The sequence below is a fragment of the Rhododendron vialii genome, chromosome 10a (genome assembly GCF_030253575.1).
Source record: "Rhododendron vialii isolate Sample 1 chromosome 10a, ASM3025357v1".
In the NCBI taxonomy this organism is placed as follows: domain Eukaryota; kingdom Viridiplantae; phylum Streptophyta; class Magnoliopsida; order Ericales; family Ericaceae; genus Rhododendron; species Rhododendron vialii.
Window position 1 is genome coordinate 17,825,785 of NC_080566.1, and position 27,124 is coordinate 17,852,908.

The 27,124-nt window shown below is 41.4% G+C and overlaps 2 protein-coding genes and 1 non-coding gene across 5 annotated transcripts; 2 read left to right on the top strand and 1 right to left on the bottom strand.

Annotated features, from left to right (window-relative positions):
- Positions 1-12,057: 12,057 nt before the first annotated feature.
- On the bottom strand, positions 12,058-21,426 carry LOC131303741 (nuclear pore complex protein NUP58). Of its 3 annotated transcripts, none has more exons than XM_058330723.1 (6): positions 20,894-21,425; positions 20,292-20,406; positions 19,125-19,598; positions 17,821-18,310; positions 15,474-15,514; positions 12,058-12,503 (listed from the first exon to the last, which is right to left on the bottom strand). In XM_058330723.1, the coding sequence occupies exons 1-6, from the start codon at positions 21,214-21,216 to the stop codon at positions 12,468-12,470; spliced, it is 1,479 nt and encodes a 492-aa protein (XP_058186706.1). In that variant the 5' UTR covers positions 21,217-21,425; the 3' UTR covers positions 12,058-12,467. The 3 variants fall into 3 exon arrangements, with proteins under 3 accessions (XP_058186706.1, XP_058186707.1, XP_058186705.1); XM_058330722.1 differs by lacking the exon at positions 12,058-12,503 and adding an exon at positions 13,150-13,312 and having other exon boundaries at positions 20,894-21,426; XM_058330724.1 differs by lacking the exon at positions 15,474-15,514 and having other exon boundaries at positions 20,894-21,426.
- Positions 12,822-12,929, top strand: LOC131305846 (small nucleolar RNA snoR100). The gene has a single exon (XR_009193401.1). It is a non-coding gene; the product is annotated as a small nucleolar RNA snoR100 (small nucleolar RNA).
- Positions 21,427-24,791: 3,365 nt separating the features above from the next.
- On the top strand, positions 24,792-26,336 carry LOC131302966 (uncharacterized). The gene is made up of 2 exons (XM_058329758.1): positions 24,792-25,059; positions 25,171-26,336. The coding sequence occupies exons 1-2, from the start codon at positions 24,792-24,794 to the stop codon at positions 26,334-26,336; spliced, it is 1,434 nt and encodes a 477-aa protein (XP_058185741.1).
- The last annotated feature ends 788 nt before the right edge of the window (positions 26,337-27,124 follow it).

A 27,124-nucleotide genomic window follows, 5' to 3' on the forward strand; every position in this document is an offset into this window, starting at 1 on the left:
AAAAGTCGGATTGTTATAATTTAAACGGGCTCTTAGATAGTCACCCCTTGTCGATTTGATTGAGATTAACTAAAACCTAGGAAATTGATTGTTCTTTTCAAATAATTAAAAGGAGGTACGGTCGTAGGGTTCATAGCACTCGCAACCAGTTCCGAACTTATCTGCTCTGTTCGGTGTTCTTAAAAACATTTGATTTTAGAGAGAAAAAGCTACCCCAAAAGATGCGAACCTTTGTGGTCGCCGTTTACCCATGTGCAGTGGAGAATGAGTTTTGGACCCCCATTCCCCCATTCACATGGGCTCCGACAATGCCAAGGTTCGTCTAACAAATGTTCTTTGTTAACCTAAAATTGTATTTTCTTTATTGTTTGAAAAACATGAGCAGAACATGTCCAACCTGGTCATGGTGTACTAATCACTCTGCGACCATACCTAAACAACTACCCACTCATTATTAAGCAAGAAACAAAAGAAACCCTAATTTGAAACATGCTTCTATCACGCAAGATGAAAAATAAACAAGAAATATCAACTAATCAAATATCAACGAATAACTTTTATTAAGAACAGAAATTAAAACGAGTTACCAGAGTGCGAGTAATTGAACAAAGCTTCAAAACTTGTAGGAAAAACTCGAAAGAAAAGTAAACAATATTAGGAACAAAAAGCCTCGGCTCGGCAGCCCCGTTCTCCGTTCCTCTTTTTCGTGTGTGAAAGTGTTGCTTGATTGCTTCCCTTTTATAAGCCACGTAGCCGACAATGTATCTCGGATAGCAGCCCCTTCTTTTTCCTCTTACAAAAGCCCTTATACGAAATCATTAATTTGGGCCCATTCATTTCCTTTGATAATTGAGCAACAAATTTCTACCCAATTGGGTCTTGACCCAATTCCCTTTTAACTTCAATAGTACACGTTGCACTTGTGCACAGTCAAAGAGAATCAAATTCTTCAAGCATTTAACATTGGCCCCATAACATACAATGGGCCCATCAATTAAATTAGTATCATTGGCCATGCTGGAAACTCCATGTACCAATCTGCCCACTCATATGCCAATTTTGCCATAGTAAAGCCCATTAGAATGGTAAGCCTCCAAATACCTACAACACAAAATAAACGCATAAAACTCCAAGTAATAATATAAATAGACGTAGCAATGATAAATTAGGGGGCGCTTATGTGAATATTTACGCGCCTATCAGCTGCAGCGGCCGTAGGCGATGCTTTAGGAGGAGAAATGGATAAAAGAGAGTATGGGGTAGCGTAGAGGGAAATTAGTCAAGAAAGAGGAGAGATGGTGGTGCGATCAGAGTTTGAGAAGAGATGGAGGAGAGACCGTGTTTTGAAAAGGAGAGAGAGAGAGTAGTCCGAGTCTTCAAGAGAGTAGATCTGTGTTTTGGAAATTTCGAATTTTGGGAACACAGCTGCTGCGAGAAGTAGAGGAGTGGAGCTCTTACTTTCCACGAAGGATCGAGCTGGAGGTTGGGATCTCTATCCTACTGATAGCAAAATTGTTTTTTATTTTTATTTTTATTTTTTATGTTTTCCCTCCAAAATATGGGTTAAAATGATTCATTTATATATCAATAACAAGAAAGTAAAAAAGTGATACTGAGAAAATCAGAAATGTTACACGCACAGGAGGTGCGGCACACCTCAGCCACATCAGCTGAGGTGGCAGTGGTCCCAGTTAAAAAAAAAAACTCAAATCAAAATCAGTATCGGTTTCCTCTTCAATCTTCTTTCGCGCTCAAAATTGAACGAAGAGAGAGCAAGAGAGAGAGGACGGCGACCTTTACCCAGACCAACCGGCCAACACTACCGGTGACTTCCGCCACCATCACCACGACCGACGACCTCCGCCGCCATTAGCCCCTCCCCTCCACTGACGGCAACCACCACAGGCTGCAATTGTGTCACACCGCTAACCGACGCGACTACGCACCACCAGCGTCTCTACACACTCATACACTCACTCTCACTCTCTCTCTCTCTCTCTCTCTCTGCCATAGCCCTAGAACTTGTTCCAATTTCACTCTGATTAGGGTTAGGGCTTGAACTGAAATTGGGGATGTGAACAAAACTTGTTTTTGTTTCGATTTCAATTTCTATTATTTCTTCACTGCTTTTTTTCTGCTCGAATTAGAGTTAATGCTAAACAGAAATTTCGATTTGGTTCATTTATCAACCCACACCCTAGTTGAATTGTTCAAAGTCTGTAATTGATATTGCCACATGCTTATGTTTGGTTGCCATAAAAAAGCAGACGAAAAAATGTGATTAATTGTTAAAGTCTGTATTGCTTGGTTACTATGGATTTTAATGTGTTGGTTACTTTGTTCATTTTAATATTTTCATAAATCATATGTTCATTTTAATGGAGTCTAACATATTTGCTTATATGTTTCTTTTTATTTTTACCAATATGTGATGTTTCCTTTGCCATCACCATCGTCTTTGATATCGCTGGAGTCTATTCGGTCGGCTATGCCTCCTCCCGATGGCGAAATTGATTTTGGAAGGTATTTTCCTCATCCTTTAATATAATTAACATGGTTTTTTGGGCAATAGTTGAACAAGATTTAATTAGTTGTAATTTTTTATTAAATTTTGAAGAGATGTATAAGAATATGAGGAGGAGGAGGAGGAGGAGGAGGTAGGGAGTGGAGACAATGAAGAAGAGGTATTTGTAGACACCCTATTCTGGATTGTCCAGATTAGTTTATTTACGGTCTTTGATTCCCCGATGATGAGTAAGATCAATAACATCCCGAGAATGTTAGTGTGTTTGAGCTTTGAGTATTCCAGAACTCTTTCAAACCCTTTCAAAATCCCTCATGCCAGAACCAAAAAGCCTCAACAAAATCCTACTTGCATACGCTGGTACCAAACTGGTGTGCGCTGGTCCACTGTCACTTGTCAGTCATCAGTCAGCTTTGACCATTGATCAGGCTATGACTAGCGCACGCATGTCCACTACTAGCGTATGCCGATCAAAGGTAGTCCCATCACCTTTATTCAGCCACATTTACAAGACTTTTGTGCCATCCAGTACACTATTTGATCAACTAAGATGTGATATCGGACAGGGGATCTTCCCTCTCTCTCATGCAAACTCCCATCTCCTTGTCCCATGCATTTAATGCATGGGAGACTTACACTCCAAGGCTAACCAGCCCATTTCAGCTGGTTACCTTCATCTCCCTCCTCTATAAATACCCCCATTGCATTTATATGCAAAGGGTTACCAACTTCAAGAGCCCTGGTTAAAGCCCACACCCCCCCCCCCCCCCCCCCCCCATTTATATTAAGTTAACTGATTTTTGCTTTAACTTTACATTTATTTTTATAATGTCCTTTCTTACCACAGTTTTGATATGTAATATTACTTTTGTCATACTTTACATCATTAGTTGTATTTTTCTTTTTATTCTTTTGACTTTTAGGTTTTTTGTAATATTTATCTTTAGAGGATTGTGGTTTATTATTCCTAGAATACTTGTAATTTTTACTTTTATTCTCAACTTTCTTATGATGTTTATGTTTTCTTCGTGATGGTGCTACTGGAGGTAGACCGTATTGTTCACAAAAGTTTTCTAACTCGTACTTGGCTTTATTTTTGTTTTTTTGGGCTTGTTTACTAATTTTCATATCAATACACATTCTTAATCTTTCTTTTTGAATTGTACTAATAATGTCACCATATGTTAACTTATCATATTCAGTTACTCCTGTAGGTTGACTAAGGACATCTCTAATTTTGTGGACAAATAAATTTTTCTTTCCAAAATGACTTTGTACAATCATCTCTAAGCATTACTCTAGATATAAAAACATCTTTGTACCATCTAAAATTGTTGGACAATGCAAATTACTTAGCTGATCATGTATTCTAGAAGTAATGTTACTATGTTTACTAATAAAATGTTTAATTATGGTATAGATAAGAGTATTAACTCCATCCGGTACTCCCATGCCAACATCATTATCAAAAATTGGGAGACCATTCTCATTGATTTGGATGGCATGTTTTATCTCTTCACGTGACTCATTGGTGAGGTATTTATCCCACAATGCTTTTAACATTCCAATAAACCCAGAAGTTAATAAATCAACAATTTGTGATTGATTAAGGTTAGTGTTACTCAAGTAACTATTGGCAACCATTGATATGTGGTTTAACTTTTCTAATATTTGGTGTTCACTTAGACCATTATTATTCCACTTATATAACTTATTTGAGGAAACAGAAAATTGATTAGTTAAATTATTTTCTTCATATCGTAGGTTGGGGGGGTTGGCCTAGAGTACCAATTCTTTGTGAGACTGGTAGGATTTGTTGAGGGGTGAAAAAGACGATTTATCTCTTGGCCAGAGAATTGTCTTTGTAGTTGTGAATTTCTTTCATCAGAAGAAGTGGGTGAATTTTGACTAGAAGTACTAATATCATAATTTTTTTGTAATTGTGATAACTTGGGGTACGTCTGGTTCTGACTTAATAGCTAACTTTGTCAGTATTTCCTCAATTTTTTAAATATTTTGATTCTGATTTATACTAATTCTTGATTTTTTTTTCAGAAAGGTGTATAAGGGATTTTTCTATATTTTTACTAGATGAGCGAATGCTGCTAGATGATCCGTCTTCAATTGTAGTTTCTATTTTATCTAATTGTTTCCTTATAGTCTTGAAACACTGATTAGTGTAATTAATTTGTTCAACTATTTGTTTGCACTCAGCTCTCTCATTTGGTAGTTTGAATCGGGATGCTATTATAGATGTACCTTTGTAATCAATAATTATAGAATCTAAAGGAGGATGGCTAGAGGTTATAATAGTTGTAGGGGGATGAAAACAGTTGGTACTACGAATCAACTGGATCGCAACGACTTATTCGTGCCTCTTCACCGGAACCCTAGCTCGACGTCTGAACCCTAATCTGCAAAATAGACAGGGGGTGAGTGCACCTTTGCCTCTCGTGGCAAAGGCCCTCCGATGCCTTTGTTAGTATCACGTACTAGAAAACTCAACCCTAATTATCAGTAGGAAAGCAATAATAATGCAATGTATTGCGTACCTTTTTCCTCTAGGTTCACCTCATATTTATAGACTTTCGTATGCTTATTGCTCAAGCATCCCTATTTCCATAGGATTCCTAACTCGTATAGGAAACTCAGGATATCAAGGAGTCTCGTTTCCTCTATCAGTTTATAGAAAAGAGTCCTTTTCGGATTCTTTTCCATTAAGAGCCGAACATCCCATACTTGTTAGGTATCTTTCTCAGATCCTATATTCTTGGGATCTCTATCCCTTTATGGGACATGACTACTCTGGAATCTTCCAGAGTATTCCCTCTGCTCCTACTCTCGATTGGAGCTCTTTCTCTGTTCGGCTGTCTCATGGCCGAACAGACTACCTGGACCAAGGACTTCACATGTAACTTGGTCTAAGTGTAATCAGAATGTCTCTTATCTGCCGAACAGATAGTTTACACCAGTGACTTGTCATGTCATTGGCCTTTATTCAGCCGAACAGATTGCATGGACCAAGGACTTCACATGTCATTGTTCCATATCGCTGTTCTTCATACTGCCCGGCGATAAGTCCAGTCGTATTTACCACGTGTTCCCAAACATCACGTGTTCGGTAACTAAATGTATCTGCTCGGGAATACCTCCCTACAATAGTATTATCTGACTTTTTCCATTTCGTTTTTGTAATAGTGTTGGCTTTTTTTTTATAGTAATGCTCCAAATAATCGAAAAAATAAACTTGATTTTTAGTCTCTTCCATAAATCTTTCCCAATAAGCTATTATTTTATATTGTTGACAAGGTGTATATTTACTAGCATATTCTTTTCTTTTTTGCTTATTTTCTTTTGACTTAAATTCAAGAAATAATTTGTCAATATCAATATTAAAATCTTTATTTATAACCCATAAAGACGGATCAACAGGGTGTGAGGTTATTTCTTCAAAATCAGTTTCAGTTGGAGACCCTTGTGAAGTGTCTTCATCGTCAAATTTTGACTGTGTAGAATAACAAGGTTTACTGATTTGTAAACTTGATTCAATAGCCTTTAGCTTAATTCTAGGATCAAATAAATTTCTATCTAGCCTAGGCATAGCGATTGAACTATTTGACCTGCTTAGTTCTTTAATTCTAAGAGGAGGGTTTACTCTTTGTTGATCAAAACTTATCCTAACCATATCATCTAGGTATTGTTGAATATAGTCTAGATCAATAGTATCATTTTACATTTTTTGTGGGTAACTTTTATTTTCACTAAGCCAACTGGCTGGTAGCTGGATATCACTTCATGAGATGGTTTTGGGTACTTGTATATTAGCATTAGTGCTACTTTGTATGAGTAAAGTTTTATCCTTTGGACTTTTGACTTAGGCATGAATATTCAAATTAGTTTTCATACATTTATAATAAACACAGTAAATCAAGACAATTGATTGACTTCCTTCGAGCATTTTAGTAATTGCTCCGACAGTTTGAATATTTAAAGTTAAGGCTTTTAATATATTCTTGTCTTTTAGACTAAGAGGTCAATCAGGGTAACAGTTAAAGTAAACTGGACCATTATGTAAGCTTGACTCCATTAATCCTAATAGACTATCATTATAGACTGTGAATCTACTATCTCTTAAAGATAATAAGACTGAAGAATTTAGTCCTTTTCTTGTAAGGGGTTTAATAGCTACTTATACTAATCCTACATGAATATAGCTATATCCTCTTTCAATGTGTCATTTGACTGATTCTTTACTAAGAAGTGTGAATCTTTTTTCTTGTTTAGTAATAGCATAAACCTGTTCTATAGTTTTTGCTACTTGATCAGTTCTAAAAGTATCTTCTAAAAAACTTGTTTTGTAAATTTTTTTTACTGGGATTTTGGGTATATTCCAATTTCCTAATTCTGTATTTAAATCTCGGTACTCATGTTCTTCTTGATTGACTATGTCTGGAAATTCAAATAACCAAGTCATTGAGGAGCTGGCTGAAGAACTACATTTGAATAATCTATTCATTGTGCTTAATCCTAGAGATTCTTCTTTCAATATTTTAATCCTAGACAACCATGTTTAAGACCTATCATGTATACACGCATAACCTAGTTTTAATTCTATCCTTTTCGACTGCCTCACACTAGGACTTACACATACGGATAGATAACAACTTAGGTGGCCATTGACAGAATGCTCAAATGATGACAATAGAATTAAAATACTAATTAAAAATTCAATAAGAATAAAAACAACTTACAGATTACTTAGTGTTTACTTCTTCAACTATATCCTACTTGGCTCTGATACCATGAGGGGGCGGAAGCACAAAATATATATATATACACACACACGCACACTTTTATAAAAGGGCAGGTAAAGAATGCAGCCAATATTTACTGTATTTATTTTCGCAAAACATGAATCTAATTGTTCAAGTATAAACCATTCTTCTACAGCACACATCATTTCTCTCCTCTAGTCAATTAGTTGAGAAACCTCGTGGTTAGGGATGAGCAAATAGTAGTTCAGTTGGAGAGGAATGTAGCGTTCTCATATAATACTGTATGGGTCCGAATATTCTGGTTCGGCCACAGTCGCTACGTTCGATGGAAGACCACGATGCTCCCTTGAAGCTCAGGCTCGGCCATGTCTCCCTCGATGCTCCCTTGAAGCTCAGGCTCGGCCTAGAGCTAAGCAACTGGGCTCGGCCACCATTTGGGGGCTGCTACGCAGACGACGTTCGCCTAGCCCGAATTCCCTTCGGGCTCGGCTTCCCTTTAGGCTCGGCTACCCTTCAGGCTCGGCTACCCCCGCGATCTTACGGGCTCGGCCACCTGCACACTCACGTGTCGCCCTGCGTGCTGAGGCGGTTACACCAAAGGATAATCATGAGCGCACGTGGAATGTGCCAGCTCAGCCCTAAAAACGGTTACCAGATCTGTTTGGTGACGTCACGATGACATCGCCTGGCCCGCGCAAGACACGTGCTTGTGCTTAGAGAGCAAGTCAAGGAGCTCTATAAATACCTAGCAATGGTAACCCTAAACAGGTACATGCTTCTACATACTCACACTCATTGTCTTCTGCCTCCTCTCTCTGCACAATACTTATCCTCTCGCCGGAGGGCCTTGCCGGGGCAACCCCTGGCCAGGTCTTAGTCATGCGCTCCCTGTGCAGGCGAGGAGAAGACTCTAACCATCGAACCACCAGCGGAGGAGAAGATCGAGGATCACGGGCCACACAATTGGTGAACCTGACGTGAATCGCTTCTGATTCAAACGGCTCTCACATCCTCCAAATCTCCTCACTCCTTCGTGAAACAATGACCAAACCACTCACCATGGGCGGAGATCAGACGGATGTGGCCATCTCAGGGACCAAAGACGCTAGCGGAAATGTCATCCCCACAACACCCCATGAGAAGCACATGTCCATGTCCCTCGCCCCAGGATCCGGTCTCTCACCAGTCGCGGACGACGTAACGACGGCCTACATCCGTTTGCTACAGCGTCGCGACGACGAAGGCGATAACGAGTTGGCTGCGCTAAGGGCGGAGGTGGCCCAAATGAAATAGCGCATGCAGCAAGAGACCACCCCATCAGCATCCAGATCTGGTGGAGGGGGTAGGGGAAGACAAACACCACCTCCACCTCCACCACATGGGTGTCAGAACGAGGGAGGCCAACGCGGATCCGTAAAAGATCGCCTAGGCTTCACCCCGGCACCGGGCGACGCCAGAGAAATAATCCTCTACAAGCAACCCACCGCATCTAAAACACACCGTTCTAGAAGCCATCATGAGCGGACCAGGACGAGGGATACCGAGTCATTTACAAGTACGTACTCAACTGGTCGTGCGGAGTTCTCTCGCACAACGGTTTGGCACCACAGCCGAGATTCCGCACGGACCAGACCCCATGTCTCTGAACGTTTAGAGAACATTCCGCCTGAGAATCTAGATGAAGAACACCATGCACGGCGAAACGGGAAGGCCCTACGCACCGAGAGTGCGAACGAAGACAATAGAACCCGTCGAAACAAGGACAAAACCGTCGACGGCTCACGCCGAACAACGACGGACCTTCGAGACAAGCTTCGGCGCAGGGACGCCGAGAAGGCGTCAGCAAAGGAGAACCAGGAAAGGGTTTCAAAGAGAACAAAGACGGACAAGCACGGCAAACCGCCGCGCCCAGGATTTGAAAGACAACTGAAGGACCTCGCCGTCTCTCCCTTCACCTCCCACATCATCAACACGGCGCCGGAATCAACTTTCCATCTGCCCAAATTCACTAAGTTCGACCGAGCAACCTGCGAGGCCTACACTCACCTAATCCACTTCCGGCAGACAATTGAGCTCTTCACACTAAAGGATGAAGTAAAATGTAAGGCGTTCCCGTCCAGCCTCGGCTCCCTAGGACTCCAGTGGTTTAACAAGTTGCCCGCTGGATCCATACGGAACCTGGCCAGCCTTGAACGTGCCTTCAACACACGCTTCATCACGAGCAACAAAACGGCCAAAGAGCCTGAGTCCTTATCTCAGATGAGGAAACTCCCATCCGAAACTCTCAAGCAATATGCCGAGCGCTATTGGCAGTTGTTCAACGAAATTCCAGGAATCGATGAATATTGGGCTGCGCGCACTTTCAAAAACGGTTTGGAAACCGGCAGCAAGATCCTAGACGAACTCGCCATTCGCCCACCACACGACATGAGAGAGTTGATGCGCGTCGTGGAGAGATTCTGTGCTCTTGAAGAGTTTTATGCTGACCGTGCAGCCCAGGGAATCCTGAGCTTGACAGCATCCTTCACCTCGGCCGCACCCCAACTGCCGGCACCAGTAATCACCCAGCACTTGCAAACCAAGAAGCACCCCAAGACATACAATTATGCCGAACCTAAACCCCACACTACGGTTGGGGCTTATGCTTTGGCTCGGATTGAGCAGTTTGACGTTAGAACCTACGATCCGGAATCAACACAACGGTTGATCCAACGGTTGGCACTTTCTCCATCAAAGGCCTTCATATCCGTCCGCCAACTTTCTGTGTTCAAGGCTACCGCACTTCGGCGACATAGCCGTTAGGTCCACAAGAGCAACTAAGTTTTATCTGACACGATCAAGGCACTGACCGAGTTTGCCAGGTTTGGTCATGTTTGGTTCGGCGCAGACGACGTTCATACGAATGGTTACAAGCAATCGACCTATGCTGAAGTTGACGTTCCTCTCTACAGCTAAGTACAACCACAATTTCAATCCAAGTATTCCTCCACACCGGCATAGGCTGAGCATCTAAATGATGACTTCGGTCACACCTATACAAACGGCGTTTGCGCCATCAACGGCCTTCGGCCAACTCTCAACCGTCGGGGCTTTTTAGAGTCTAATCGACTGTTCGGTGCTTGCGCCATCAACGGCCTTCGGCCAACCCTCAACCGTCGGGGCTTTTTAGAGTCCAATCGACTGTTCGGCGCTTGCGCCATCAACGGCCTTCGGCCAACACTCAACCGTCGGGGCATTTTAGAGGCTTATGCCATCAACGACCTTCGTATCAAGTTGGCCAACTCTCAAAACCGTTGGGGCTTTTTAGATTCCACATGACATTCGGCGCTTGCCCCATTGAAGACCTCATAGCGGTCGGCCAACTTTCTCACGCCAAGGGGCTTTCTAGAGTCCGCACGACATTTGGCCCTTGCACCAGCAAAGGCTCTCATCACGGTTCGGCCACTGATATTCAGCCAGACTCATTGTCAACTTCTTCTGCTACAAAGCTCCTGTACTCTTTGTAGCAGAAGAAGTTGAGGGGCTATTGTAGTGGTCCGAATATTCTGGTTCGGCCACAGTCGCTACGTTCGATGGAAGGCCACGATGCTCCCTTGAAGCTCAGGCTCGGCCTTGTCTCCCACGATGCTCCCTTGAAGCTCAGGCTCGGCCATGTCTCCCTCGATGCTCGCTTGAAGCTCAGGCTCGGCCCAGAGCTGAGCAACTGGGCTCGGCCACCATTTGGGGGCTGCTACGCAGACGACGTTCGCCTAGCCCGAATTCCCTTCTGGCTAGGCTTCCCTTCAGGCTCGGCTTCCCTTCAGGCTCGGCTACCCCCGCGATCTTACGGGCTCGGCCACCTGCACACTCACGTGTCGCCCCGCGTGCTGAGGCGGTTACACCAAAGGATAATCATGAGCGCACGTGGAATGTGCCAGCTCAGCCCTAAAAACGGTTACCAGATCTGTTTGGTGACGTCACGATGACATCGCCTGGCCCGCGCAAGGCACGTGCTTGTGCTTAGAGAGCAAGTCAGGGAGCTCTATAAATACCTAGCAATGGTAACCCTAAACAGGTACATGCTTCTACATACTCACACTCATTGTCTCCTGCCTCCTCTCTCTGCACAATACTTATCCTCTCGCCGGAGGGCCTTGCCGGGGCAACCCCCGGCCAGGTCTTAGTCGTGCGCTCCTTGTGCAGGCTAAGAGAAGACTCTAACCATCGAACCACCAGCGGAGGAGAAGATCGAGAATCACGGGCCACACAAATACGACTGTTGGAGAGTAACTTCTGCTAATGAAAAAGAAAAAAAAATTATTCGACAGGCAATTATGCTCAAGAGATGGGTAGAGGAAGGGGCTGAAGCCCCTGCCGAAGAAGCGGCCCTGCCGCCTTCACCAACAATTCCAGAATTTCATAATGGAATGTCAGATTCCAACTTTAGAAGTGCTTCAAAAGACAACGGGCCTTCTAATAACGGAAACCTGGAATATAATTTTTAATGGTCGGAGCATGTATCATTCAGTGATTCAAATGTTAGGGGCCGTTGGCGACAACGGACGGCTTATGTTCCGGGATCATTTACACGTGTTCTCCTTTACTCTCTAAATAGATGTTGATTTGTGGACTTGAAGAGAAATTTAGCGTACATCTCAGATCAGAGACCCAGCAGCATCTGTACATGAATTTTTACTGTGTGGACATAGACGATCAGAGAATAAGAGAAAGATGGGATTTATTGTGATAATCAAAAGAGTAGAATGTTAAAACCCAAGATTAGAACCTTAAATAGACATTAACATCAAATACCATTCTCATGAGTTCAATAAACAAGCCGAAGAGGACAAAGGTGGCATCCATTTCCAGATCAACAGAATTAATTCTTAACAAGGATCTATAGCCAAAACAATCAGGTCAAGACGCAATTTACAATGTTACAAGAACAAGGATCTCAGGGCATTATACCCGCAACATTTGAAGTCCAAAGGCAAGAAAAAACCTCTGATTCAGAGACCAAGAATCCAACAACCCGTCTGCAAGAATTGTCCATAGAGTTCAAGAATCCAGGCAAATCCAGATGCCATGGGCTGCAAATAACTAATAGTAGTTCCCCACGGAAGGGATGCTGAGAATCAATCAAGCATGTAAAATGTTGCCTCCGTTATCATTACCTCAGGAAACTGCTACTAGCGTCGACCAGTGCGACTTTTTGCTCTTGCTTTCTGCAACACATAGTATAATCAGTGAGACACCAGAAAAATTGAATATTAGGCTCTCAAAGGCCTAGTAACAACTTAGTTGTGCCACGTAAACAGCTTCCCCATCTGTATTTTAAAAAATCTAGTACTATTGGATTGGCACCAACATTGACAAGAAAATTGAGAATGGTGGGACAACGGCGCTACGTCTTTCTATTCCTTGTACCTCTTCAACATTCATAAATACATGGTGGTCAGCAGCAAAGTTCACAAGAGCCAGTTTCTTTAAAATTGTGCATTTGTGTGTGCAAGTGTTTTTTTTTGGCATTATTCATGCATTCTGAATGAAAGAATCATGGTAATGAGCACAGAAATTCTATCGGGTCTCTAGATCTGCCTTCTCCAATGCATTCAGGCCTTGATTTGGGGGGCATAGTTCCACGCATAACGTGCCTTGCAATCTTCGATTTTTTTTGCTCCTAATCTAGTGGTATGTCTAGAACAGCCACTTTGTGCATCTATTACCAAAGGTTGGATCCGTCTCCAGTCCTCCCCACCCACACCCTCCTCGATTGGGGATTTACCTGGATACTGTCATTGCATTTATGCTGTTAAGTTCCCAATTATCACAGACTCACAAAAGCTTAATCTATTAGGATATGGGCCTTACTATGTATACCAAGTTATTCAACACCTTCTGTCAAGTGCAACCTCGTCTTGCGTGTGGAGATGCAAATATTTATAGGTATTCAAAAGAGGATATGAAGAGGAGAAGCACAGCAAACGAGGAATGAATCCAAACGGAGAGACTTTAACCCAATACCTCTCACAACCTGAGTTTTGATACCATGTTAAGTTACCAACTGTTCCTTGGACTGTTAGGAAATGGGCCCAATAACATAACAAAGTATATCAAGCTATTCACCAAATGCAACATAGAAGAGAATTCATAAGCTTGAAATTTGGTCTTTTGGTAGAAAATAAAACTAAAGCAAAGGTCAAATTTAGGGTGTTCTTCAGAAGAACCAAATTGAATCTAGGAATGCAATTGTTTCAAAACATTCAAGCTCTCTTTTTTAACATGCAGGAACATCAATACAAAATAGTACCTTTTGAGATGAAAGGAACGAAAATCGAACACTAAACCTAAATTTACTTGGAACAACCATCCAACTACTTGGGCTAGCTAGCAATTTGAATATTTAATTATGTAATTAATACAGGATAAAAAAGCCAAGGCCTTAGTTGAACGACCTCTCTCCTATCGGGGTAATAATCCACCCCAAAACCTCGCTTCCATGCTCCCAAATCAAATCTCTAAAAATCTCGCTCCCATCTTGAAAAGAGCATGTTTACAACTAGGATAGAATCTCACAAGCATATGAATGCCAACAAAACAAAAGAAAAGTTACCAAGCAAGAGAAAATGTGAAGCAATCATCAGATAATAGAAAAACATTGACTCAAATTTGATAAAGGATAAACACAAAATTCGCTTATATTTGCAAGAAAAAGAAAACACAAAGCCATCATACACCAAATTTTCCACGCACCAAAAAACACGAAAAGAAAATTGCTTTGATTTCAATGTCGTTTGTAACACTTCAAGAATGTTAGTTAGCTGGACTAGTTTTGGGGGATTAAATAAGAAGGGCGAATGAGAGGAGGCTATGAAGCACAGATACTCTATTTTGGTCTCCGTATCACGTATCGTATCCGTATCAGATACCAATACTCTCGGATACTCTCCGGATACGTATCCGATACACTTTTTAAAGTATCCTGCTTTTAGAATTATTTTTGGGTATCCCGATACGTTTCAGATACGCGCAGGTACTCTCGGATACACTCCGGATATGTATCTGATATGTTTTGGATATGCGCGGGTACGTGTTGGATATGCTCAGATATGTTTTGGATACGCGCGAGGGTAAATATGCTCGGATATGTTTCGGATAAGCGCGAGGGTAAATATGTTATTACTTAAAATATATGGGTTAAAATTGCAAGTAGGACTATATTTTTCTTTTCCCCCCACCAATCGACACCAGAAACACACCGACAATATCCTCTCTCGACAACCTTGTAAATCTCTCATCTCTCTCGTTCTCTCTCTCTCTCTCTCTCTCTCTCTCTCGTTGTGTGTATGTAAATATATATAACTATAGGTGAATATATCTCTCTCGACATGTGAAATGGTGAACTAGTGTAATGAAAAACTTTAATCATTAATGAAATTTTAGGAATTAAAAATTATATATAATATATTTTTTATTTACTTTTATATTCAAAGTATCCCCCAACGTATTGTATCCTTCTTTCTCAAAAAATCACGTATCCGCGTATCCGTATCGTATCGTATCCCGTATCCGTGCTTCTTAGAGAGGAGGATATGGTAGAGGGAGGACATTAAGAAGGGAATAATTTTATACTTTGTTTGGTTGGTAGCATGTATGGGTGGATAAAATTTGGTGGATGATGCAATAGTCCATCAACCAAACACTGGTAGTATATTCGGTTGGTAGTATTAGTATGTATCGGGATTAAATAGTTTGGGTCTGTGTGCCCACCAAACATTGGATTAGCTAGTCCCGGTCCCCAGATTAACTAGTACCGGAAAATAGTCAATCAACCAAATAGTCCAGCTAACAAACAGGCTCTTCAGAGAGTGGTTTAGGTGATGTAGATGACAAAGCAATGTAATACAGAATTTTAAGAGCGTATCCGAATAATCGAAGCCTAACTCATATTAGCTTAAAATTTGCCAGTGTCACCAAGAAAATCCAATAATCCACATCACCCCCTCCTCGACCAAAAAAAAAAGAGAGAAAAGAATACTAAGGTTGTGGTTTTCAAACGGACATAGTTTAAACATGGGGCACACGCGCTCGCGCGCGTGCACACACACACACACACATAGAGAGAGAGAGAGAGAGAGAGAGAGAGAGAGAGAGAGAGAGAGAGAGAGAGAGAGAGAGAGAGAGAGATCACTAACAGATGCAGTCCCGAAGCTTGCTCCCGACCCTGTTGCAGCACCTACAATAATATTAAGATCACTCGATCAGGCAGTGAAGCTCAGATTGCAATTAGAAAACCAGCCATGTGAAGGAAAATTTGAATGTTTCATCGCTAAATGTTATGAACTTCTTTGTAACAAAATAAAAATAGAACGAGAGGGAAGAAGAGTCCCACTTCGAGGGGGGAAGACCTCTGATTGGTTCAAATAGAGGAGAACTGGACCTCTGTACTTCAAAATAGAAGACTTTTATCAATCAATATTCAACTCCCTTAAATGATACACAAAGGTTATATTTATAAACAATGAAGGACAACCTCCCACTAACCCACTACACTACAAACTAGGAACACTTACTTATCCCACTAATAATATCTTCTACCACTACCTTAATTAAAATAAATACAAAGTGATTTTAGGAAAACAGATACGTAACAATTCTATCCCCTTGGGATCAACCTTGCCCTCAAGATGGAAATACAAAAAACATTGGAAATCCACCGGGATCCCACATTTTAATAAAGAACCCTGTAAGCATGCGAACGAGGTCTTTTTCTAGGTCACAACAACCAACTCTTCGGAAGCACTAATCTTGAACTTTAACGCCACTTGCTACTTTGTGTCAATAGATGATAAAATAAGTTGATCCATACTCGAGTTTTGATGAAGCCAAGGATTGATGGCTCTGATACCACTTGTTACGATAGGGGGACTCAGATTGGTAACACTAAAACATAGTCATAACAAGGAGGCCATGAATTGAGGTCTTTGCAAACCTATGATGTCTACGTATTCATCAATACTTGGCAAATAGTGTCAAATTGGTAACACTAAATTTTTGGTCTTGTATTTTTTCTGTTTACTTTTGCAATTACTGTATTTGTTTAGCTTTTTGTCGTAATTTTTGGGATTAATCATTCGTCTCAACTAGAGGAATCAGAAATGTATAAAAATATGGACCGCAGTTGAAAAAAGTCCATATAAGACAACACTAAAGACAAAAATACCAGTTGTTTGGTAGCTTTGTCGTCTTTAGTGAACCTTTTTTTTTTTTTTTTTTTCGATTGGTCATAATTTTTTACTTTTTAGACGCCTCTTGTCAAGACAAATGATTAATAAAAATATATATATAATGTGAATTTACAAAAATTCAGAAAAGACGAATAAACGTACCAAAAAAAAAAAGACAAATATTCTTTGGGAGAATGGGCTAAAAGGTTAACAATCATTTGCTAAATTGTAAGAACTAAGAAGCAAGATCAGAAGAACACATTTGATCAACAATCACATCTAAATCAGAATTAAGAATATTACAAGCTTGTAAATAATGTGGCAATCTGTCCAAAATACAACCCCATTGACATATTTTGTCTGTTCCAGACATCGCCTTACGAAAAAGTAGAATAAGAGAAGGGGCAACATTTGAAAATTGGCAGTGTCACATGTGTTGGATATTAATCTAGTTCCACTTCTCAAACATTTTCTGTTTTTGCTTTGTAGCTCAGGGGTACTATTATGTATAGAGTTCATGGCCATGGGCTGCCCATGTTCTGTCCTAAGGATCACGCCATAAATCTGTGTTGAGTAAAGAGTACTGTTTTGTTTGAGGTAGGTTTTGAAAATTATTAGTCGCAATCTAAATAGGAAGTCAAAATCCTGACATGAAAAAATGTTCCGTGAAGTCCATACAAGACCAAGTAATGCATATAATTCAACAGAGCTGAGTTCAGAGGCTTGAGAGTAGAGTCATGCAATTATAGCCTTATGTGTGATGCTGTTAGAGAATCTAGGTACGTTGCCAAGTTTTAAGAGTGATTCCTTCTTAGTTTAGGTGCTTTTGGCCTAAAATATTCCAGAAGTAGATCTTGAGTGAAATATATCGGAATCCTATGCATTGTACTCACAAAACTAACTCTTCTCCATAACAGTTAACCATTGACTAACGTTGTTGCACACAGTAACCAGAACAGTCCTTTTGGTTCCTTTGCCTTGTTCGGTCAAGCGGCCCTAACCCTACATCCATCAATACGCTACAAAACCTAGTTTCAAAATTCCACAAAGTGCTGTCCTACATTGTTGCACCAAAACGTTGATTTGGATCTTTAAAGTATTCTAATAACATAATCTGCCGCACTTCAAGATCTTGGAACACAGTTCATAGTAATGTATATGACTAATCTTAGTGGTTACCAAAGCCCTCATGAAAGACAACTTCAGATAAAACCAAACAATACTGGCTACCACAATGACGTATGAGTCTTTGCAAGTTTGTTTTCCTAGCCCTTGTCCCCAATCCATAAATAACAACGATAGTCGTAGAATGTACCTGAAGCAAATGGGGTCAAAAAGGATGAAACTCCAGCAGAAGGGACACCAAGTAAAGAAGGGGTATTACCCAATGAGGGTGTTGAAGGACCAAAAAGTGACGATGGGGCTGATGCACCAGGTACTCCAAATGAGGCTGTTGGAGCAGCACTGGGAGTGGAAAATAACGAAGACGAAGACGCAGCAGCAGATGGAGTACTAAAAAGTGAGGACCCACTCCCTGACGAAGCTGCTACAACTGCTGCAGAAGTGTGTGGGGCAGAGGATGCCTCAGGTGTTGCTGAGCTGGCAAACAACCCTGCAACTTGAGTCAACGGTTGTGAACTTGCAGGCAAATGCAAGGTTGGGTGTACCCTCCGGGCAGCTGCTTCTTGTTTGGCTGTTTCCCTTCTATCAGCCTCAAGAAATGGATCATTTGAATCCCCACGGTGGCGTTGGTCGGCAAGATATGCTGCTTTCATGGATTCAATGTACTGATGAATGCTCTCCACCTACACAGCACCAGAGTATAAAGTTCTTACGATTAGTGATAAATACAGAAGAGCATATTCATGAGTACATGAGAAGCAACTCCAATCAAATAAGAAGCATGTCGAAAGTATAAAATATGAAGGGCATATTACAGTTTCTGAGCTTCAAAAAGTATGCTCACACAATCACTGATCCAAGGTATTTGAAGTAGTGTAGAAGAGAAATTGCATGATTTAGAGTTCAAAAATGTAGACCTGAGAATACAGTCCCACAAACTGCCACAGTTATCATGCTATCTCTCAGGGACCTGATAATGTGTCTAACTGTGGTATCCATTGAATTTCTATATCGAGGACGTCTGAACATGCCAAAAATAGTGATATTTCTTACCAAGTCCGTGGTAATTTTGAAACACAAATTGTGATAGCTAGGTAAATCCCAACAGGCAGACATGGATCTCATACCATTGCCGAGCATTTTAAGTGTCATACATTATAAGAATCCATGTAAAATGGCTATCATGTAATTACTGCCAGTCTGCCACTAATGTATCACACCAGACTTCCAAAAGTAGACTCTCAGATTCCACATTCCAAACTAAGTTAGGTATTCCATCCTTTTGAACAACTGAGAATTCTTTCCAGCTATACATGAAGCTAATACCCGATCACAAGTGAAAATAATTGCTTTGGCATCTGGTTTCATAACCGAAACCGAAAGCAACCAAGGAAGACACTAATTGTGCTTCCATTCATGTTATTATTAAGTAGACAGTAAATACTGAACTTCTTTACGTTCAAAGAAGTTAAAAACAATCGACTCAGTTTTCTTCACCTTTGCTGCCACATGAACAAAAAAGTCATGCACATTTGACATAACTTTGGGAAGAGACTGTAACAATGAGGAGCTAGAGTTTAAAGAGTTCCTGCCAGAATCGACGAGCAGCAGCTGCTCTAACTCTTCAATCCACTGACGGCATTGACCAATATACTTCTCAAATCTTGCAACTGTTTGCTGCAGAAAGGGAGATGGTTTCTTGGGGAGACCACTATAGAAATCAAAAATTGGCACTCCAGAGGTAGCTACAGGTTGAGTACTTCCACTTGGAGCACCAGTCGCTCCTGAAAGCTGTGATGGTGCAGTGGCATTTGACGCAGCACCTGTATTTGGACGGACAAACCTTGGCCGTAACATAATGAAAGAACGAATAGCGACCTCAGTGTTGCGTAGCATATCTTTGACAACAGCCATAAGTTCATACAAAACAGCCTTCTGCCGTTCCATTGCTGTACTAACTCCACCTAGTTCCTGCCACAAAAAATTTCAATATCATCATCACCAATAAAGTCAGATTTAAAGAGAGAAAAGGTTGTTCAAGAAAACTTGAGGCATCTATCTAGCAGAGGTTACAGTAGTCAAAACTTAGCCCAACACGGGTTAAAAAGAAAAACTTAGCCCTACAAATTCAAGAATTAAACTATATTTTCTCCTAAACTTAGCAGCGATCACATGTCTGTCTACAAGACTACAACCAAACAAAAATTGAAGTCAACTGAAGAATTTGAGATTCAAATCTTCATTGAAAAGTTGGTAAGCAGAAGAAATGAAAATAGTTTAAGAATTCCATTAAGACATCAGTTTTTCTTTTTCGGGTAACTTGATTGGAGACATTCATGTTGCTTCATATAACAGAGGGACTGAACACATCCAATCATGGGCAAGCTATAATTTAATCATCTCTGACTTTTATGTAAAATCTGCTTCCAAATCTAGGTCAGAAACCATCACTGGGAAAAGCCGATGACTAGGGTAAAGGAGCAATAATTTTGGGGGAGTTGCAAGATCTTTTATATCCGTGAGGAGAAAGGTCGTTGCCCACCTTATCATAGTTGAGTTGAAAAAATAAACGTAAGAACTTACCATAAAGCTAGGTTTAGTAAGCTACAATCATGTCACAAGCAGCTACAGTATGAAATTCATTAAATTAGGAATGTAAGAAACCTGTACAATGTGGCTTGCATCAGAATCAAACCCGTCATTGGAGATCAAAGAATCATAAAGTCTACTACACTGATCCAGCCGCTGGCTTTCGTCCCTACACTCAAGGATCTTTTCCCTAGCCACCAAAAACCACTACTTTAGCAACTCGAAGCCTAAAATAGCAAATCAGATTCTAAGATAAGGAAAACACTCTACTGGCGAAATTGAAAAGCTCCTTAATCAAGACATTGCAGCAGCTCAAACCAAATCCCCAGCCAAAACTACACACACCAACTTCCACTGGCTAAAACTTGTCACTCAACATATACATGCGTCTATTGCATTATATTATTGTCTATAGTCCCAACATTTTCAATTTCAAGAAGTATACTTTGAGGGGAAAGAAATATCCAAATCATCGAAAAAACCACCCCTTTAGCAAAACAATTAGTACATATCTTCACAATCAACAAATTAACAAAACAATTAGTACAAATTTTCACGAAATTCAAATGCACCTAATTGAAACCATTGAGGCACTTTAAAAACAATCAACTGGGTAAATTTTTTTTAACTCCTATGCGCGCATATATATACACAAAACTATGTCATTTGGAACATACTCAATTTGAAGGAGGAATTTCTGGGAGTCCGGGTGGAGGTCGGCCCATTTGGTGCCGTACGTGGCCGGAGTTTTTTCGTTGGTGAAAAGGTACAATTGTTGCTGCGGCTGGTGGTGTTGTTGCTGCTGCTGCTGGTGTTGTTGCTGGTGTTGTTGTAGAAATTGTTGCTGTTGTGGTTGTAGTTGAAATTGCTGTGGTGGTTGTTGTTGTTGTTGGAAAAATGGGTTGCTCTGTTGGAATGGGGATTGCTGTTGCTGTTGAGATGGGAATAGTTGTAGTTGTTGGGGTTGTTGCTGTTGCTGTGGGGTGAAAGAAAACGCCATTGCTGAAACCCTTGATTTCTTCTTCGTTTGTTAATTGGCAAAATATGGTTTGAAATCTGGAAGAAAGAATTTTCAGGCAAAACGTCTGCTTTAAAACCCTAGAAAAGAGAGGGAACTGAGAGAGTAAAAGGACCCGCCTCCGGTGGAGACAGCATTCGGGTTTGAGGGCTTTCTCACGTACTCAGCCCAGTCTGAGCCCAAAAGGCGTATACTGTTCTTTGCTGGGATTGATTCCAGCGCATTGTAGACATCTGTTCCACATTAATCACGATCGTAACTCTAAGGTATAGCTATCTGTCCCGAAATGGATTACAATCACCTTGTTTGGTTGTTATATTTTTTAAAGTTATTTTTATATAATGAGTGGAGAGATAGAGAGAAAAACGTACTGAGAAACGTGTAGATAGAAAAATGAGATGAGATGGGAACCAATATATTCCCTTCGTCCCAATTTGTTTGTCCAATTGTCGAAATTCGTGTCTTTTAAAAATATACTTATATCTTATATTTTATAATTTTTTTTATGATTTTAAAGATTTTATATAATAAAACTAATTGAGATCTACCAAACAAGATCCATATTGCATATTAAAAACATTACGAATTGAAAATTATAAACAATTTTGTTAGAGGTCAAATGTTCTTAAAAAGTTAAAAATGAGACAAACAAATCGGGACGGAGGGAGTACTTTTTTGAACCTTTGAAAAAACAATTTGTAATTTTCCGTTATGAAATTTGAGGAATGATATGTCATTCCCTTTTTTACCAATATCACTCTCCTTTTTGTCTTGTAGTGTATGAATTTATACCATACATTTTGTGAAAGTTTATTGCATTGTGGGGTAAATTAGTAAATTCACCTAACTAAAAGACAAAAGGGGAGTGGCAATGGTAAAAATGGGAGTGGCATTATCATTTGCCTAAAATTTCTTTGTGTAATATAAATCTTATTTAATGGAGTAGATCACAGTCAATTCTATTAGACAATATTTTCAACATTAAAGGAAATTATAAGTTACATAATAGAATCAAATTTTTGGGAGGCACAAATGTAAAATTTGTCATTCATTTTGTGACGGAGTGATTTAGTTTGGTTTTTATGAAGTTCCATCTAATTTTCTTAGGGAGTCCTAAATAAGTTGTGAGACCAACTATAAAAGTCAAGATTGTTGGAGAGACCTGTAGAGGAATTTGTAGACGGAAAAGAAAATACTCCTACAATGTCAGATTAATAACCATAGTGCGGAAGCGGGTGGTTCGGGTTATCTTGCGAACTTTAACCAAATCGGACATTGGTGTGGATGAATTACGAACTCCCGATCACGTACCAAATCAGCGACAAATTCTTGCGATGGAGTGATACTACGAGGATTGAGTATCACCCTCTATTCCACGGTGCAAAAGCTCAGATTGCTCTTTAATGGTAGAGAGAGAGAACTATCGAAGAGAGAGAATTTCCCATAACTCTATATCTTTTTTGTATACCTCTAGTGTATATACTTGTGTGTGTTCTTTATGAATATCCTATAGGAAATAAATAGAGAGAGAGAGAGCATCCTAGATGCTTTAGAAGTAGAAGTCTTTTTTAATCCTAAGAGATTAGAATTATTTCAACTTCTCCTATCTTATCTCCAAGATGAGAAAGGACTCTCTAATATATGGGTCACTGGGTCATGCCCACATGGGCGACCCGATTTGGTCCCGGACCAGCCCCAAATTCCAACATCTCCCACTTGTCCATGCATTGGCATGACAAGTTGTATCAATCTCTCTTCCATCTACCCAACTAAGAAGCAAACTCATACGCGCTAATGAATCGTGCGATTGCTGGAGCACCTGCAAGTGAGAGCTCTACACTAGAAACTCTTTAAGAGCCAGCCTAGAGACATCAACCTATAAGAGTGCCTCATGTATCTTGAATCCATTTAGTTACACCGGACCAAGCATCTTTAATCTTTCCAAAAAGCATGCTTGACCCAACAACATCATGCACTCTAACTTTAACTTCCCCTACATGGCCCAAACACATCTCCTAGTGCATCATAATTCCAATAAAAGTATAATTGTCGCTTCTGTCCCCACAAGGAATTAGCTAGAAGAAGCTAGCTATGAATTAATTGATTGGACCATACATAGAGATATCATTGCTTAAAATCAGTTGCAAATAAATGTGGAGCGCATGTTCCATCTATTCCCTTGTTCAAAGGAGCAATAATTTTCCTGATCAATGGCCCCACAAGAGGTCCTCTTTCTAAGGGGCAGAATGAAAGCAATGGCTAATATTTGAGGTGTAATAGCATTTATCAAATGTCCAGCGGGTCGCTCCCACCTTGGCACCAACGTTCACAAAAGGCCAAAGGAGCACCCTTTTTTCTATTGTACACCCATGATGGAAATCATAACCCCCACTAATGGGGCTTTCAAGATGACTTGCCCCATTTCAGAACACCTTCTTAAAAAAAAAGTACTGATGAGCAGGGAAAAACCTGACAAGGTCAGCGCTATACAATATACGGACCTGGGAGATAGCGGCCAGCTTTGCCTACAATTCCCAAGGAGAGATAACCAATGACAAGGTCAGGGGATACCGACTCCGCCTATAGGACGGAGCTGGTGTAAGGTCCAAGGACCAGCTTTGGACCTTGGTTAGAACGACATAAGTAATATTTTTTGGATATTACTTATCCTAACCAAAGATGCCCGGATGGGATAAACTGCAACTGAAATCCTACAGGATAAGGAGTGCTATAGACGAGATAAGCGCTAACCATCCCAGATGTACATGGACTCCTAGTTAAGGCAGAACTCCTCCTCACCCCAAGCGGGTGATTCGGAATACAATCCTACGAGGACTCTACCTCCCAAACAAGATGCCTATAAATGTGACGGTAGAACTCCAATAAAAGGTACGCAACCCTAAATAGAGAACAAAAAGACTCTGAAGTATACTACTGACTTAGGCATCGGAGGGTGGTTGGCAAGCCACCACACCGGTGACTCAAGCTCTCACATTGTCTTTGCAGGAACAGGTCGGGGCCAGACACAAAGCTGATTCATCAGCTGGCGCCGTCTGTGGGAAACGACTTCTTCCTTACGGTGAATAGTTTTGTATGGTGGACACCCGATCAAGCAGAACAACGATGGCTTCAAACCCCCCATAAATGGGTGTCGACGACGCCACGAAGGCCGCAGACGCAGCCAAGGCGGCCGAAATCGCCAAGGCTACGAAGGATGCCATGGCCGCCGCCGCCACCAAAGCTGCTAAGACGCAGAGGCGGCCAAAGCTGCTGCAGTGAGCAAACCAGGAGGCGACCAGATGACCCCAGAAGCGTTCGCTCAAATGTAGGAGCAAATTAAAACGCTAACCCAAGGGCTACAAGGAGCGATGCAGGAGAACGCAGATCTACGAAAGCAAATCTCAGAGCCAAGCATCTTAAATCAACGACACAACAAAAAATAGGAAGAGGATGACAGGGAGGACGCCGAATCCAGCAAAAAGGAAAGCTAGAACCGAAAAAAGCATAGCAAACCACTCCTAGAGAAGCAACCCCACGAACAGGAAGCGTTGCTCAAGATGCAGGACCAGATTGATGGGTTGATGAAACACATCAAGGCACAAACTCCTGCCATGGTAGAAGAGTTGGTGCAGAATACGGATTCACCCTTCACATCTGAGGTCATGGGGCTGCCACTCCCCAGGAAATTCAAAATGCCTCAATTGGAGACATTCAATGGTTCCACGGATCCATTGGATCATCTAGAAACATATAAATCCCTAATGCATCTACAAGCAGTACCAGATGAGGTAATGTGTCGTGCATTCCCTGTTACCCTCAAAGGAAGTGCTCGGGCATGGTTTAACTAACTCCCCCGAGCAAGCATACGTAGTTTCAAAGAGCTTAGCACTGGCTTTGTAAGCTACTTTATTGCTGGCCAACGCTACGGCAAACCAGCAACGCACCTCTTGACAGTAAAGCAGGGGAGATGGGAGTTGTTAAAGGAATATACTACCAGGTTTAACAAAGAGGTGGTTCGGATAGAGGAAGCCGACGACAGCGTGAGCATAACTGCGAATATAGCTAGACTGTATTCAGGACAGTTTTTATACCTTCTATCTCTAGAACCACCCAAGACCCTGGCAGAACTTATGCTTAGAGCACAGAAGCACATGAATGCAGAGGAAGCCGTCTACGCAAGGCGTTCCCGTGATAGTTTTGATCCCCATGCAGGACCATCACAGGTTGGCAAATTTCCCCCATCTGATAGGAAAAGAAGAGAATCCTCCCGCAAGACGGGAGGGGAACCAAAAAATAAAAAGATGGACTCCAAATCCTCCCTAAAACGAGGAGGAGGACAGCCCCAAGGCAAATACAAGCAGTTTACACCACTCATTGCCACGGCAGAACAAATCCTCAGCAACTTACAAAATGATCCGGACCTCAAATGGCCCGGAAAGCTAAGGACTGATCCTAACAGGAGAGCTAAAGACAAATACTGCAGGTTCCACAAAGACCATGGTCACAACACGGATGACTACACTGACTTAAAGCAGCAGATCGAGGAACTGATCCAAAGAGGCAGACTTCAACGTTTCGTAACAAAGAAGTATCAGAAGATATCCATGAGGGATGATACAAACAAGGAAGGAAAAGAAGCCACGGCTCCCCGATCAGGTCCCATTGGAGAGATCAAAGTCATCCATGGAGGATTTGCTGGAGGTGGAGAGTCTAGCAATGCCAGGAAAGCTCACCTCAGGAAACTGAGAACGGAGGAATATTTGGAGGTCAACACAGTTGGCCGTCCAAGTAAATTCCAAAAGAAAGAGGAAATACCCATCATTTTCTCAGAAGAAGACATTAAGGGAACTCAAGTTCCTCATGATGGCCCTCTGGTTATAACCATTGTCGTGGCCAACTACCTCACGAGAAGAGTATTGATAGACAGTGGAAGCTCGGCCGATATTCTCTACCTCCATGCATATGATCAACTAAAAGTTGGACGAGAAAGATTAAGGCCTTTAATATCACCGCTGGTTGGATTTGCAGGTACGCCCGTCTATCCAGCTGGTCAAATAGCCCTACCAGTTACAATAGGGGATGAAGGAAGTCAAATTACGTGAATGATAGATTTCATAGTAGTCGATTACCCTTTAGCATATAATGCGATACTGGGGAGGACGACCCTAAATAAAATTGGGGCAATAATCTCCACGTATCATCTAATGATGAAATTCCCAACACCGGAAGGAATTGGTTGCATCAAGGGAGATCAGAAAGCAGCACGAGAATGTTACGTCACCTCACTTAAAGGAGCAAACATCACGATGAGTATAGAAAGCCTCAACACACAGGACGAAGAAAAACTCTAGCATGGAGAACTTGTGGAAGAGCTCCTAGAAGAACTTCTGGAGCCAGGTCTACAAGGGAGGACTGTGAGGATTGGATCGGGGTTGAGCACAGAGGCAAAGGCAGAACTGTTACAATTCCTAAGAGATAACAAAGATGTCTTTGCATGGTCCCGCGAGGATATCCCAAGAATCGACCCAAGGGTCATATCTCACAAACTGAACGTGGACCCCACAGTGCGACCTGTTAAGCAAAAGAAAAGGACTTTTGCTCCAGAAAGGAACGAAGCTATAGCCAAGGAGGTAGACAAACTGGTACAAACAGGATCCGTCCGCGAAGTTCTCTACCCCGATTGGTTAGCCAACGTGGTTATGGTGAAAAGGCCAGCGGCAAATGGAGAATGTGTGTGGACTTCACCGACCTCAATAAAGCGTGTCCAAAAGATAGCTTTCCTTTGCCACGAATTGATTCCTTGGTCGACTCTACAGCTGGGCATGAGTTCCTGAGCTTCATGGATGCATTCTCAGGATAAAACCAAATCCAAATGCATGAAAGAGACCAA

What these genes read in the sequence shown, in the direction of transcription:
- LOC131302966 (XM_058329758.1), top strand. Translation starts at nt 24,792, where the DNA reads ATGCAGGACCAGATTGATGGGTTGATGAAACACATCAAGGCACAAACT. An exon ending in CCCTGTTACCCTCAAAGGAA is followed by an intron (nt 25,060 to 25,170) that starts GTGCTCGGGCAT and finishes ACGGCAAACCAG; the next exon opens with CAACGCACCTCTTGACAGTA.
- LOC131303741 (XM_058330722.1), bottom strand. Translation starts at nt 21,216, where the DNA reads ATGGCGTTTTCTTTCACCCCACAGCAACAGCAACAACCCCAACAACTA. An exon ending in TTGTTCATGTGGCAGCAAAG is followed by an intron (nt 18,311 to 19,124) that starts GTGAAGAAAACT and finishes GGTGCTGTGTAG; the next exon opens with GTGGAGAGCATTCATCAGTA. An exon ending in TTTGACCCCATTTGCTTCAG is followed by an intron (nt 15,515 to 17,820) that starts GTACATTCTACG and finishes ATATTATTGTAG; the next exon opens with GTGCTGCAACAGGGTCGGGA.